The 12423-nt window shown below is 53.1% G+C and overlaps 1 protein-coding gene across 9 annotated transcripts in view; it reads right to left on the bottom strand.

Moving 5' to 3' along the window:
- DENND1A (DENN domain containing 1A) overlaps nucleotides 1-12423 on the bottom strand; it is a 489454-nt gene that overhangs the window by 21881 nt on the left and 455150 nt on the right. For 7 of the 9 annotated variants that reach the window (XM_057313747.1, XM_044389585.3, XM_044389586.3 and 4 more), the window contains one exon: nucleotides 5254-5310. The exons of the other annotated variants lie outside the window; for them this stretch is intronic. In XM_057313747.1, coding sequence (XP_057169730.1) covers nucleotides 5254-5310 — 57 coding nt within the window. The remainder of the gene's footprint in view (nucleotides 1-5253; nucleotides 5311-12423) is intronic. 9 annotated transcript variants of the gene reach the window in all.

A 12423-nucleotide genomic window follows, 5' to 3' on the forward strand; every position in this document is an offset into this window, starting at 1 on the left:
GGGAAAGCGCCAGCTAGGAGTCTGGCACACACGGTGGCTTCTCTGTGACCTTATCAACCACACAAAGGAGATGGGGATAGGGCATTTCTGAATTTAGAAGATGCCATCTGAGATGACCTGACCCTTCCCTAGCTTCCTGCTCAGTGCCTGGTGTTACGGCGGTCACCCAGCAAGACTTTCAGGAACAAATGGACATGGCTGCTTGGAATCTAAGAAGTGCACAAGAACGTTGCTGTTATTATCAGCGTATTAGAGCATGGCCTGCTACAACGCAGACATCCAGTCACCACTGCTGAACAAATGGATGGCTAGATCCCCCACCCATTCAAACCCTGAACCGGTTTCCCTGACCACAGCCAGACTCCTCTCCCTCTCGCTGCTGCTCAACAGGCTCACCGGGTTGGAATGCTCCCCCAGACTTTTCCTCACAGAGGCGGATGTGCAGTGTGGGGTGGCGGAGCCGTTCTGCCCTGCCCTGGAGGTCCTGGGGTGGGGGTTTCAGGAAAGGTCAGATATGAAGGCCTGTCACCCTGTCCTTGCACATGGCCGCTCCTCGCTACAATAAAGGCGGGTGAGGAATGTGAACTTGTGGCTTGAAATGGGGGGATTAAGTTTGTGGCAACTTCAACTGAACTTGCAACGTGGTGAAACATGGGGAAAAAGAACAACAGAGCTAATTAGACGAGCTGAGCTGTCAGAGTGCCGCCGAATGGCTCAGCGCCAACAAACAAAAGGAATGGGTTGGCAATCAGCAGGATCGATGGAGAAGACTGCTTCATTAGGGATGATAAAACAGACAGAGCAGGGAGAAGGGGGTGGGGGAGGGGAGCAGGGAGGCAGTGAGGCGGGGGAGAGAGGAAGGCACAACAGACCTGGAGACGGTCACCTGCACAGCTACAGACACACCCAGAGTCACACACACCTGACTGGTGTGGACAAAGCCAGACACAAAATTATACTCACAGCCAGCCATCCAGAGACATGCACAGAGGCCTCGAGGCGCCGACATTCACATAGTCTCACAACTACACATTCACAGAGGCACGCACAGGAGTCGAAGGTACGTGCACAAATCACACACACACACACACAGCCACAACCAGGCACTGACACACACAGACAAAATGGCTTAATGAAGCCCAAATCACAAGACAGTGCCGACGACTGGCCCGTCATATTTCAGCGAGCACATCCGTCTTTCGGGGGTGCTGAGGAGGGCTGGGGGCTGGGGAGGGGGGAAGAAACCGCATGCACACACAACACACACAACGGTGACTGGCCCTGCCGGTGCTGGGATCCCAGCAGCGCCAGGGGAGAAAATGCTAAACAGGGATTTTGAGCTCTGTTCAAGGGGGACTTGTGGGGAAAGTTGGGAAACCAGCCAATTCCCCACTGGATTTAAAACCTGAGAAATCTAAGTCGGCAGGGTTAAATGTGTATTGAATACAAAAGCACCGAGTACATTTGATTTTAATGGTGAGCAAGAAATAATAAATACAGAGCTTATAAAGCGCTTCACATGCGGCCGACCACGGCCTGCCTCTCCCCTGCACGCCCCAACCCACTCCCCTTAGCCCACCAGACGCTGGCAAAGCTTTCTTCTGCTCTTTCCTTTTTCTTCTTTTTAAAAAAGAAAATCTAAATCCTGTGGTAACATCTGAACTCCAGCCACAGGTGCCAGGCTACAAAGCTCCTTCCAGAAAGGCTGAATGGCTAGCCCCCATGTTCCTGCCACCCTGGGCCAATGGCCCCACTCCTGCCCAGACGTTTGCGGATAAGTACCCGATAAAGCCCAGCTGGGGGCCAGAAGCTCCTGACATGAGCGCTGGTCAGGCCATTCTTTTCAAGGCCCTTGAGGGGTTCCACACCCCATGTCTCCCTGGTTCACCCCTAGTGGACAGTGGTGCCCACTAGAGAGGCTTACATGAGTGCACACAGAGTGAACAGACTCTGGGGCACAGGGTGCTGCTGGGCCCAGAAAGCACAAAATTCCAGGACTCCCAGCTTAGTTCCACAGTGACCCTGTTTGGCGGAAGGTACCTGGGGTGACACAGTGGGGTATACGTGGGGTCCACTTCATGCCAGGGACTGTGCTAGGCACTGTACACACGTGACTTCACTACTCTCACCAGGCAGGTGCTGCTAAACCCATTTTACAGATGATGAAACTAAGATTCAGAGAAATTAAATGCCTTGCCCAAAGTCATACAGCCAGGAATTGCCAACCTGTGATTCAAATCAGGGCAGGCATCTCTGACTTCCAAGCCCAGGAGAACTGGTTCCGCTAGGCACCCTGCCTCGTTAGCGTACCATAACCCAGGGCCGGTACAGCACCAAGTACCAGGCTAGTTGCCTCCTGCACCAGTGCAGTGGCTGAGGCGAAAGCTACCTGGGGTGTTCTCAGGGCTACGTGTGTCTTCCCAAGTACTGAGCTGCCAGTGGGTATGGCTGGGCCTCCCCCAGGCTGCACAAGTCCCCCCACGGGTAAGACAGCATGGAGTCTACGGGAGTGGTCTCCAATACCTCTCCTGCCCCAGGTCATGCTTTGCAAGAGAGTCCCTGCCTGCCTTGGGTCCTAGGTCCCTACAAGAAATTCTGAGAGCAACCCTCTGGATGGCTGGGTTAAGGAGAGGCAGGCCTGGGTTCCAAGGCCAGCCTAGCCTCTTATCTCTGTGGTCTTGGCTGCAAGCTGGGGAGATAGCCTCTGCCTCCTCCGGCTGGAGGGACAACTGAGACCATAATTGTACAAGTGCCCGGCACAGTCCTAGGTGCAGAAAAGGTGCCCAGTAAATAAACCTCTGTACCCTTGCCAAGCCCCAACACTACCCTAGAGATTCCATAAGAAGCCCAGCTGGCTGCGGCTCATTATTATTTTTATTATTTTTTAAAAAGCCGAAGTTTTAAAACATTTATTATTATTTTTAAAGATTTTATTTATTTTGGAAAGAGAGAGTGCGCACGCACGCATGCATGCGTGGTGGAGGGGCAGAAGGAGAGAGAATCTCAAGCAGACTCCCCATGGAGTGTGGAGCCAGATGCGGGGCTAAATCTCAGAACCCTGAGATCATGACCTGAGCTGAAATCAAGAGTTGGACGCTTAACCAAATGAGCCCCCCAGGCGTCCCCGCCTTCTAAAAAATTTATTTATTTTGAGAGAGAGAGAAATTATTTTTTTCTTTTTTAGAGAGAGAGAGGGAGAGGGGAGGAAGGGAGGGAAGGGGGAGGAGCAGAGGGAGAGAGAGAGAATCGAAAGCGGGTTCCATGCCCAGCACAGAGCCCTACGTAGGGCTCAATTTCACAACCCCGAGGTGATGACCAGAGCCAAAATCAAGAGTCGGACATTTAACTGACTGAGCCACCCAGGTGCCCTCCTGCCCCAGTATTTTATACTATGACGGACTCCATGGAAATGTAGACGGAGGGTCCCAGGAGATGGGTATGCCGGAAAGACTGTGGGTTCTCGAGTCTGGTGACCCCCTGTCTGCACTTGAGGGACTTGGGTTAAGTTCCCAAGCATCAGTTTTCTCATCTCTAAGATGGGCGGAGATGATGCGTACTTCATAGGGTTACTGTGAGGCCCAGCTGGGGATGACTTGCTGACTTTAAAAAGTCCTAGGCAAACGATAGTCACTAAGAAACTGAGTCATTCCTCAGAAGTTGTAAGGTTTACAAACCCGTTTAGAAGAGTAAGGACCACTGCTGTGTGCCAGGCACCGTGCTGTACAAGGGCCATCTCCGCTCACTCTGGCAAAGCCTCTAAGGATGAGGGCACGTGAGAGACAGAGGACGTGTGTTCAAGGGAGAGAGAGGTGAGCCTCAGAGCTTCAGTACTGTCCACAGGTCACAGAGCCTGGGTCCCCGAGCTCAGCTCCGCCTACCCCCCAAACCATCACACTAATGCTTGTCCTGAAGCTCTCACTGAGCCACATGAGTTTGAGCCCACAAGAGACTTCCACAAAGCAGATTCTTCTTGCTGTCTGTGCCTTCCTTCCAATGACAGTGAGCAGAGACATTCCAGCCGGCCCTCCAGAGCCGTGTGGACCGGGTTTGGGCTAATCATGGTTTGACTGGGTCGAGGAGGGATCCGTCACATGTGGCTGGGACTGCAGACTCATGACTGCTGCAGGTAAAGGATCTAAATCCCCGCCAACCTCCACCCCTGCCCTCTAACTCCCACACATGGTAGGGAAGGGAAGGAAAACAGCGCCACAGAATTTTCCAACATCCATGCAGACAGCAGCCACCCAAGTGATGCCGGGCGTGTGCACGGAGGATTAAAAACAGACACCGTTGGGCCAGGCCACCTGCACTCCTTGGCTGCCACGTGTCACAGGATGGAGGTGGACATGTGCGCTTGTAAGGAGGAGGGCGGGGGTTGGGACATGGGTTTGCGGGACCTCTGGTCACAGCTGGCCGGGAACCTGACCCCTTTTGCCCGGCTGCGGGAGCGGTGGCTGCTTTGAATGAGACCGAGCGACTCTTCTCCTGGTAAACAGCCCTTGCCAAATGGTCCCGGCAAGTTTTCCACTTTAAGGGATCCTGTTACAGTGGTTATGCCTCGGCATGGCCGAAGTCTGAGCTTCCAAGGAAAAGGGGGCCCCATACCCCATATTTTTCCACGGCATTTATCTTGAAAAACCTCAGATGGGTCTTGCTGCCTTGCCTACCCCGTTCCCAGGTGTTGGGGGGTTTGTCCCATGTCGTCCTGCCCCCCCCCCCCCCCCCCCCCCCCCCCCCGGCTTGGCACTTCACTGGGGAAGGTGGAGCTCTATGTGAGGCCGATCTCCGCCTGGGGCAGCTGGAGATTCTCTGGGCGTAGCCTCTGCCCTCGCAGAACGGACATCAAATGCATTTCCAAACCCAGCTCTGGCAGGAACGAGACCCCTGCTGCCAGACTTCTGCTTCCTTTGTTGAGGAAGAGGCAGTTGGAGCTACACTTTAAAGCTCGTTGGCTAGAACAGGACTCAACCTAGGAGACGTGCTCAAACGACGTACACACGGCAGACACACCACACGTGGCTCGCGGCTACCTACAGCTCCGACCTGCAAGCCGCCAAACTGGCTCAGGAAAAAGGAGAGACAAGCCCAGAAAAATGCAAGTTCGGGTTCATGCCACGCAGAAAGGGAAGCTGAAAAACCCAATTCCCGGTTCGGTTTTGCAAGGCAGCTGAGTTCAAACTCCCGAGGTTTAGTCAGGCGGGGAGAACGGCTCAGGCAGTGTTAGGTGGGAGGGCAGAACCACCGGCTACTCACGGGCCTCGAGCGCTGTATCTTGGGAGGCGGCGGGCGAGTGGGACGGAGTCTTTGTGGCTGCATTAAAGCGAAACTTAAAACATCAGTACACGTGGAGATGGCGGGATGCATTTGCACACATGGCACATGAGAGGAAGCATCCAGTTACCCAAGCCAGACCCCGAGGAACGTCCTCGATGCCTCCCGCTCTCTCACCCCCGTGTCAACTGGTCACCGGGTCCTGCACGTGCATTTCTGAGGCCTGGATCTCTGTAATCATTTCTCAGCAGGGTTCCCGTCTGGATCTCCTCCAGCCATTCTCCACACAGGCCAGGGGAAGCTTCTAAAATGCAACGTGACCCTGTTGCACCCCAGCCTCGAGACCTCTGCTGTCCTCCCTGCCTCCTTGGGTGACAGTGCAACAAGGCTCTGGGCTGGCATTCCAAGTCTTCCGAGACCTGGGCTCTGTCGTTCCCCACACAGACCCCTCCCAACCTTCATCCTTGGGCAGGCCCTCAACTGGTCCTTGGCTCTCATGCCTTGTTTCCTGCCTGCCCCTCAGGGTGGAATGACCTATCCCATCCCAATCTGCCTGGTAAATGTCTACTTGTTATTCAGGATAGTGGGTCCGATGAAGTCTTCAATGCTCCCATTGCCCCATGTCCCCTGCTGTGTGGGACTTATCGCCCAGTGGCTCCCTCCCACCAGCACCCTGCACTATCTTTCAAATGTTCATTTCCTTGAGGGACTCATTCTTATTCCTTGGGAAAAAATATCTGCAAAATAAATGTCTGATGAACAAATAAAATTGTACAAAACACTTGGCTTTTGAAATCAGGATTTGAATAAAAACCAAGAGAGCACAGGCTTCTTGGCTGTATTCACCAACCCTTTATTTTGAAAGTCAAGCTTTGTCCTTTCAACCGCCTGCCCATGTTGATGCCCTGAACAGGTGTGGAAGATGGACAGGCAGAGAAAGGAAAGTAAGTACCCGTGACAGACCAAGACCACGGACCCTCTGCAAACCCCGCGAGGCTTCCAGTTGGTTCCTTCCATTCAGCCACTCCGTTCACAAAGGTATGTCATTATTTGACCAAGTCAAGCCCTGTACTGCCCACTTCAGCAGCCAGTGGCCACATATGATGAGTCTGAATTAAGATGCGCTCTAAGCATAAAATACACACTGGATTTCAAAGACTTAGTCTGAAACAAGTATGTAAAACATCTCAATATTTTTTTATATTGATTACATGTTGGAATAAAAACTATTTTGGCCATTTGGTTAAATATTGTTAATTTCATATTTCTTTTTAGGTTTTAATGTGGCTACCAAAACATTTTGAATTCCCCATGTGACTTGCATCGAGGCTCCTGCTACGTTTCTCTTGGACAGCGCTTTAGAGCCTCACTGGGTTGGAGTGATTCTTCAGATACCAGACCTGCCTTGGGACTCACTCTCTGTACCCAACTCCTGGAGAGTAGGGGCCATGTCTCAGGCGTCCCTGGGTCCCTGCTGCCCAGGACAGGGCCTGTGGGAGAGCTGGCAGAGGGACTCGGTACCAGATTGGGGTCCCTCACAGCACATTCAGAGCACGTCTGGAGGGAGGTACACTGTGGCTTCCCAGGTCCTGTGCTGTTAGCTGGCAGTGTGGGCCACACTATGCTCACAGACCTGTCTTCAGCTGGAGGCCACCTGGGGGGTGGGGACGCCACCCAGTGAGATGAGCATGGCAACCCACTAAGCCCTATTTCTTCTCTTTCATGTTTACAGGAAAAGTCTGGGGCACAAGGGATTGGAGCCCCTCAGCTCCCACTGCTCCGCAGCGGAAAGTAAAAGGACAGGGAGAGGGGAGCCGCCTGCACAGTCCCATAGGCATAGGCTGCTGCCTTGTCCATACCCGTCACACGACTCCCCGCAACCCTCCCCCCCTCCCCGCCACTGGCCACTTGTTTTTGGCCGCTCTGCCTGCCGCTGGGTGATCCATTCTCCAGCCCAGTCCTCAGGGCTCATTGCCTCTGACCGAGCTATTTCCACCCCTGCTGGTGGGGGTGGCAGAGCGCTCCTGGGGCGGCCCTGGGGTCAGACAGTCTTGGACTGAACCCTAGCACCCTTCTACCCTTTGGATTTCTACAGGCCCATGATTTAACCAACTAAGCCTTCCGTTCCTCACCTGCAAATGCAGGTAACGGCCCCACCCACCTGAGGGGGCTGTCCGGAAGACTCAGAGAGACCATGTTGGCCACGATCTTCCCACAGGGCCGTCAGTACACGTTAGCAACTATAACTGTTAGCAGGATCCCCCCCTCCAGCCTCTCCCCTCCCCATCCATCTCCATGCTTGCTCCAGAGGGGACTTAAAAAAAATACACGCCCAGTCGTGTCGCTCGCTAGCTTAAATCATCTCAGTGGAAGGCCAGCGTCTCCCAGTGCATCCCGGGAGATGCATTGTACGAAGGAAGAAAAGGGGGTTCCCCAGCCAGATGAGTCTGGGAAATGCTGTCTACTGCCTTGCTCCTTTTGGAGATTCACAATGCCAGTTAGCACAGCAAAGGCTGCCAAGTCTTGCAATAAAAAACCCACCTTAAACAGGCAAAACCCTATTAACTTTTCTTCTTTTACGTCCTATTTCTCCAATTTATTTGAACCCAGACTCCCTTTCCCTATACTAGGCGTTAATAGCCCCTGGAAAATGCCACCCGAAGTGTTCAAAGCCCTCCAGACGCTGGGCCCCACCCACAGACCTCTGCTGTCTCATCTCTGGTGCTTCCCCCCATCTCCCCTGGGCCCCACACCACCGCCATCTGACCCAGCTCTCCCAGCTCCCCCCCCCAGTGCTTCACATGTTCTTGTGCTGCCATGCTGGCCCCTTTGCCTGCAATACCCTTCCATTTCCTTTTGTCTCACCCTGGGTGCCTCTTATTTGTCCTTTGGGTGTCGGGGCTCAAGCACCACCTCCCCCAAGAGGCCCTCCCTACCCTCCCCTGCCAATGTGTATTCACAGCACACAGGCTGTCGTTCCTAGCCTCGTCGTCTCATCTGTTTATCCTGGGGGCCAGCATAGGACTGGTACATAATAGGTGCTCAGCAAATGATTTTTGGCTTTAACTTCCTGGCACACGTACAGACTCAAAAAAAGTTAGTTCTCCAGATTTCAAAATTAACTTCTTTTCCTTTGTCACCAGGAAGTGCTGGTTATTCTGCAACTGAATTTATAAATGGTGGGAAGAAGGCAGACTCTTGGTCACACCCGATCTAGAAGCGAGCAGAGTAAGTCAAGGGGATTTAAAGACACTATGAAAGGGTAATGCGGTATGTCTGTGAGGGCCCCACTGCCGGGGTAAACAGGGCCAGGTGCCAGTGAACACAACACTCGGAGAGTTTCCCAAGCCTGCTGGGGTGGGATGACAGCTGGGGACGCAGGCTGGAGAGAGCCGAGGACTCTGGGGACAATTAGAAGAGGCCACAGGGGTGACTGGTAGTGATCTGGGTGGGAAGAGAGAGTGAAGAAAGAAGCCAGGGAAGGATCAACTCGACACATCATTTTCCAGATCATGGCCCAGAGCTTGGAAGCTGAATCGGGGACTAAGTGAAAGTGGGGGCTACGACGGTGTGAGCGGGGCCGGGGGAGGCTGTGGATCTGGCCAGGACACACTGAAAGTCTTTCAGGCGGGGGGTTGCCTGGGTGGCGCAGTCGTTGGGCGTCTGCCTTCGGCTCAGAGAGTGATCCCGGCGTTCTGGGATCGAGCCCCACATCAGGTTCCTCTGCTAGGAGCCTGCTTCTTCCTCTCCCACTCCCCCTCCTTGTGTTCCCTCTCTCACTGGCTGTCTCTGTCAAATAAATAAATAAAATCTTAAAAAAAAAAAAAGTCTTTCAGGTGAGCCAGGAGCACCCCCCACGCCCCCCTACTCCCTGAGGGTGCAGATCTATTCTCACTCTTCTCTGAACCTCAGCCCGCAGTCCAGGGCTGGGAGCAGCTTGCTCATGTCTTCCCATGGCCCTAGCAGCAAGGAGCACGTCATCTGTGGGCAAAGAAACAGACCGCAGAGAGGGAAAGTGACCACTCACGGCCCCCAGCTGATAACGGGGAGTGTTGCTGCAAGTGGGTCTCAGGCCTCAACTGTGCTTCCAGGGCTCTTCCCGCCTCTGGAGTAGGTGGAGGCAAACCCCGGAGCCCCTTAAATCAGAAGGAGCAGAGAACTGAGAGGGCCAGGAACCTTTGCACAGAAATCACGTTGTATGAGATCCCCGATTCCTGACTAGATCAAAATGTGGCTACACTGACTGCTGTTTCTTGAGTGAATTCAAAAGCCTGGGCCTTTGGCAATCTTCTGCTAGAAGAGTTCCATTCAACAGTTCATCTGGCACTTCCTGAGCTGGGCTGGGGCGGCGGGGAGTGGGGGGAGGATAGTGGGGCTGGAGGTTTTGATAATCAACACATGCACCTGTTTTCCCGAAGGTCATGTCCAATTGCGGAAGCAGATTCATTCCCACAGAGTGGAAAGATTCCTATGTGTGTTTATGGAACAACTGCTTGGAGCCAGGGCCACAGATTCAGAAAAAAGATAAAGTTCTTGTCCTTAAGAAATGTATGGTCTGGTGGCATCTGACCTACATCACGGAAAAAATCTTTCTTACAGTACAAAGAGTATTTGGGCTAAAAACCCCCAGAAATATACTTTGGCTTAGAAAGATGTGGGCTCATGTCTTGGCTCCGTCGTTTTCTAGTTGAGTTCAATACCAGCTCGGCCGCTTGGGTGAGTTTATAAACCTAAGTCCCAGTTCACTTGTCTGAAGTAACGCCTGAGTCGCAGGCACCCCATGTGAGGATGTTGCTGGGGCGCAATCATGGCTGTGGGGCTCTAGCCCAGCCCCCGGCGATGCGCGGTACAGTCGATCCTCTGTTCCCCCGCTGGATTCACAAGTCTTCCCAGAAAAGTCCTGTGGATGGGAAGACCTTGGTTTTCCAAGGAAGTGTGTTGTCAGCAAGGCACTGTTGAAGGTACTGGATTTTAATAATAATCTCTCTTATTTATATGATGTGTTTTCCTTTCAACGGGTTTCTGCTTCTCTTCCTTCCTTTGAGCCTCACATCCCCTGGTGAGGTAAGTTAGAGAAGGATATTTCCCTGCGATAGTGGCAGGAAACAGGAGGCCCAGAGAGGTTAAGGGACTAGCAGGAGGTCACATAGCTAGTGGCAGGAACTAAGACAAGCAGGTATTCTTAGTATACTGTACTACCCTTGTCAACCCAAATTTCTAAAGTCATCTGGAATCCTTTCTGATATGGTTTTTCTGATCCATTTGAAGTTAGAATCTGTTGTTAGAGATCTGTGTCTAAGAGAAGAGGCTCATGAGAGTGACTCACATCTTCCCCTTCCTTCTTTATTCGAGCAGTTCTTTCCAGGGCATTCCAAAGGAGGCACATGATTCATTTGTTCATTCATTTAACAAATAGTGGCGTATATGCTGCACCTCAGTGAGCAGGATATGGTCCTGTCCTCTAAGGCTCCCTCTCTGATCGAAGGGGTTACAACACAGCAGGGATAGAGGGTTGCAGAAGTCTGTGGAGGTACAGAGGAAGAGCTTCTTCCTGGATGGGCGTGGTAGGGAGTTCAATTGCATGGTATGGGGAACCACAGTGGCCCAACACGAATAGAGCAAGGATGAATATGAGGACAAGGCAGGCCAGGACCTTGGATGGGCCGGTGGGGGGGCGGGTGGTGTCACATAATAGGGCCTTGAATATCAGGCTAAGAAATGTGACTTTTCTTTTGAGAGCAGATGGGAGGGATTTAGGCAGGGAGGGACATATCAGAGGCCCTGGTGTCCCTGGTGTAGAAGATGGATGGGAGGAGGATGGGTGGGCTTCTAAGGACAGACCTTCCCCCCCAGCCACAGGGTCCTGCCTAGGCCTCCGTGTTGTGAACTCACCAGCCCTGGCCACCCAACTACGGCAAGATGTAAACGTGAGAGGGTAAGCTCGGAAGTATGATTGACACCGAAGTCCCAAAGAGAAGAGGAACTTTTGGCCTCTGCCCGGCCCTTGGCATTTGCATCAGTCAGCCGTGTGGGCCAGGTGAGTATGCTCATTGGATATGAAACCCACATTTATGAAGACAGCATCTGATTTGCAGTTAATTTGTTGATGCAGCAGAACACATTGTTTCCAAAAGGTCAGGAGGGGAAGCAGTGTTGGAATATCAACTTAATTACCCGGGCAGCATGGATGAGCGGGTGCCCTGCACAGGGCTACGAGGTGGAGAATGCTTGACTGGCAGCACGGACCTGGGGCAGAGAGTGCAGTGTGTGTGTTTTGGGGGGGGGGGAGAGGGTCAGCCTGCACAGTGCCTAACCACTAACCAGCTCACTCACTAGCCAGGGGAATCCTCTGGACAGGAATGAGGGTCATCACCCCATTTCACAGATGAGGGGGAGGCAAGGACTTTCCCAGGGTCACATAGAGCAGTGGATGACAGGCCTCCAGAAGAGGGTCAAAGAGCTCATCTCAAGTTAACTGTGGGCTGGGGCAGGGGTCCTGTGATGTACGTGGGAGGGGCTGACTGTTTAGGAAGCGAAGCATGGATTTACTCAGTCCCCATGGAGGACACACCTTGGATCATCCGATCATCCCTTCAACGTCACCATCAGCATCCCCATTTGGCTTCTGTGAAACCAGGTGCAGGGAGGGGGTAGAGGAACAGGTGCTACCTAAGGCCACACAGAAGGTGAAATGTCAAAGTCGGTGGGGAGACAGGCCAGATGCCAACCAAAGCCTGGTGGCATGGGGAAGGAAGTAGAAGAACACAGATGCCTGAGGCCATAGGGACCAACCAGCTTTGCTGAAGGCAGAAGGCTGTGCATGCAAAACTGGGGGTGGGGAGGCAACCTGCTTAGGGAGCCAGCCAGGGCCCCCACACTTCCTCTTTTCAAGGGCTGGAGAAGGTGCCTGACGGCAGCTGCAGGTTGAGAGCTGGCCTCCCAGGCCCAAAAGGGGGTCTCAGGTCCTGTGTCTGTATGGTGGTGAGTTGTCTCTTCCCCATTAGACTGTCTAGTCCACAAGGAGGAGGCCCTGGTGTCCCCAAAGGGGAGGCTGGACAGATGCCTGGGATTTCTCTGTCCTAGGGACATGACCCAACCCGATAACGCTCCCAGGAAGAGAGAAGGAGAAAGAGAAAATTCACAATTAAACTC

This window comes from Ursus arctos, unplaced genomic scaffold (assembly GCF_023065955.2).
Source record: "Ursus arctos isolate Adak ecotype North America unplaced genomic scaffold, UrsArc2.0 scaffold_18, whole genome shotgun sequence".
NCBI classification, from domain to species: domain Eukaryota; kingdom Metazoa; phylum Chordata; class Mammalia; order Carnivora; family Ursidae; genus Ursus; species Ursus arctos.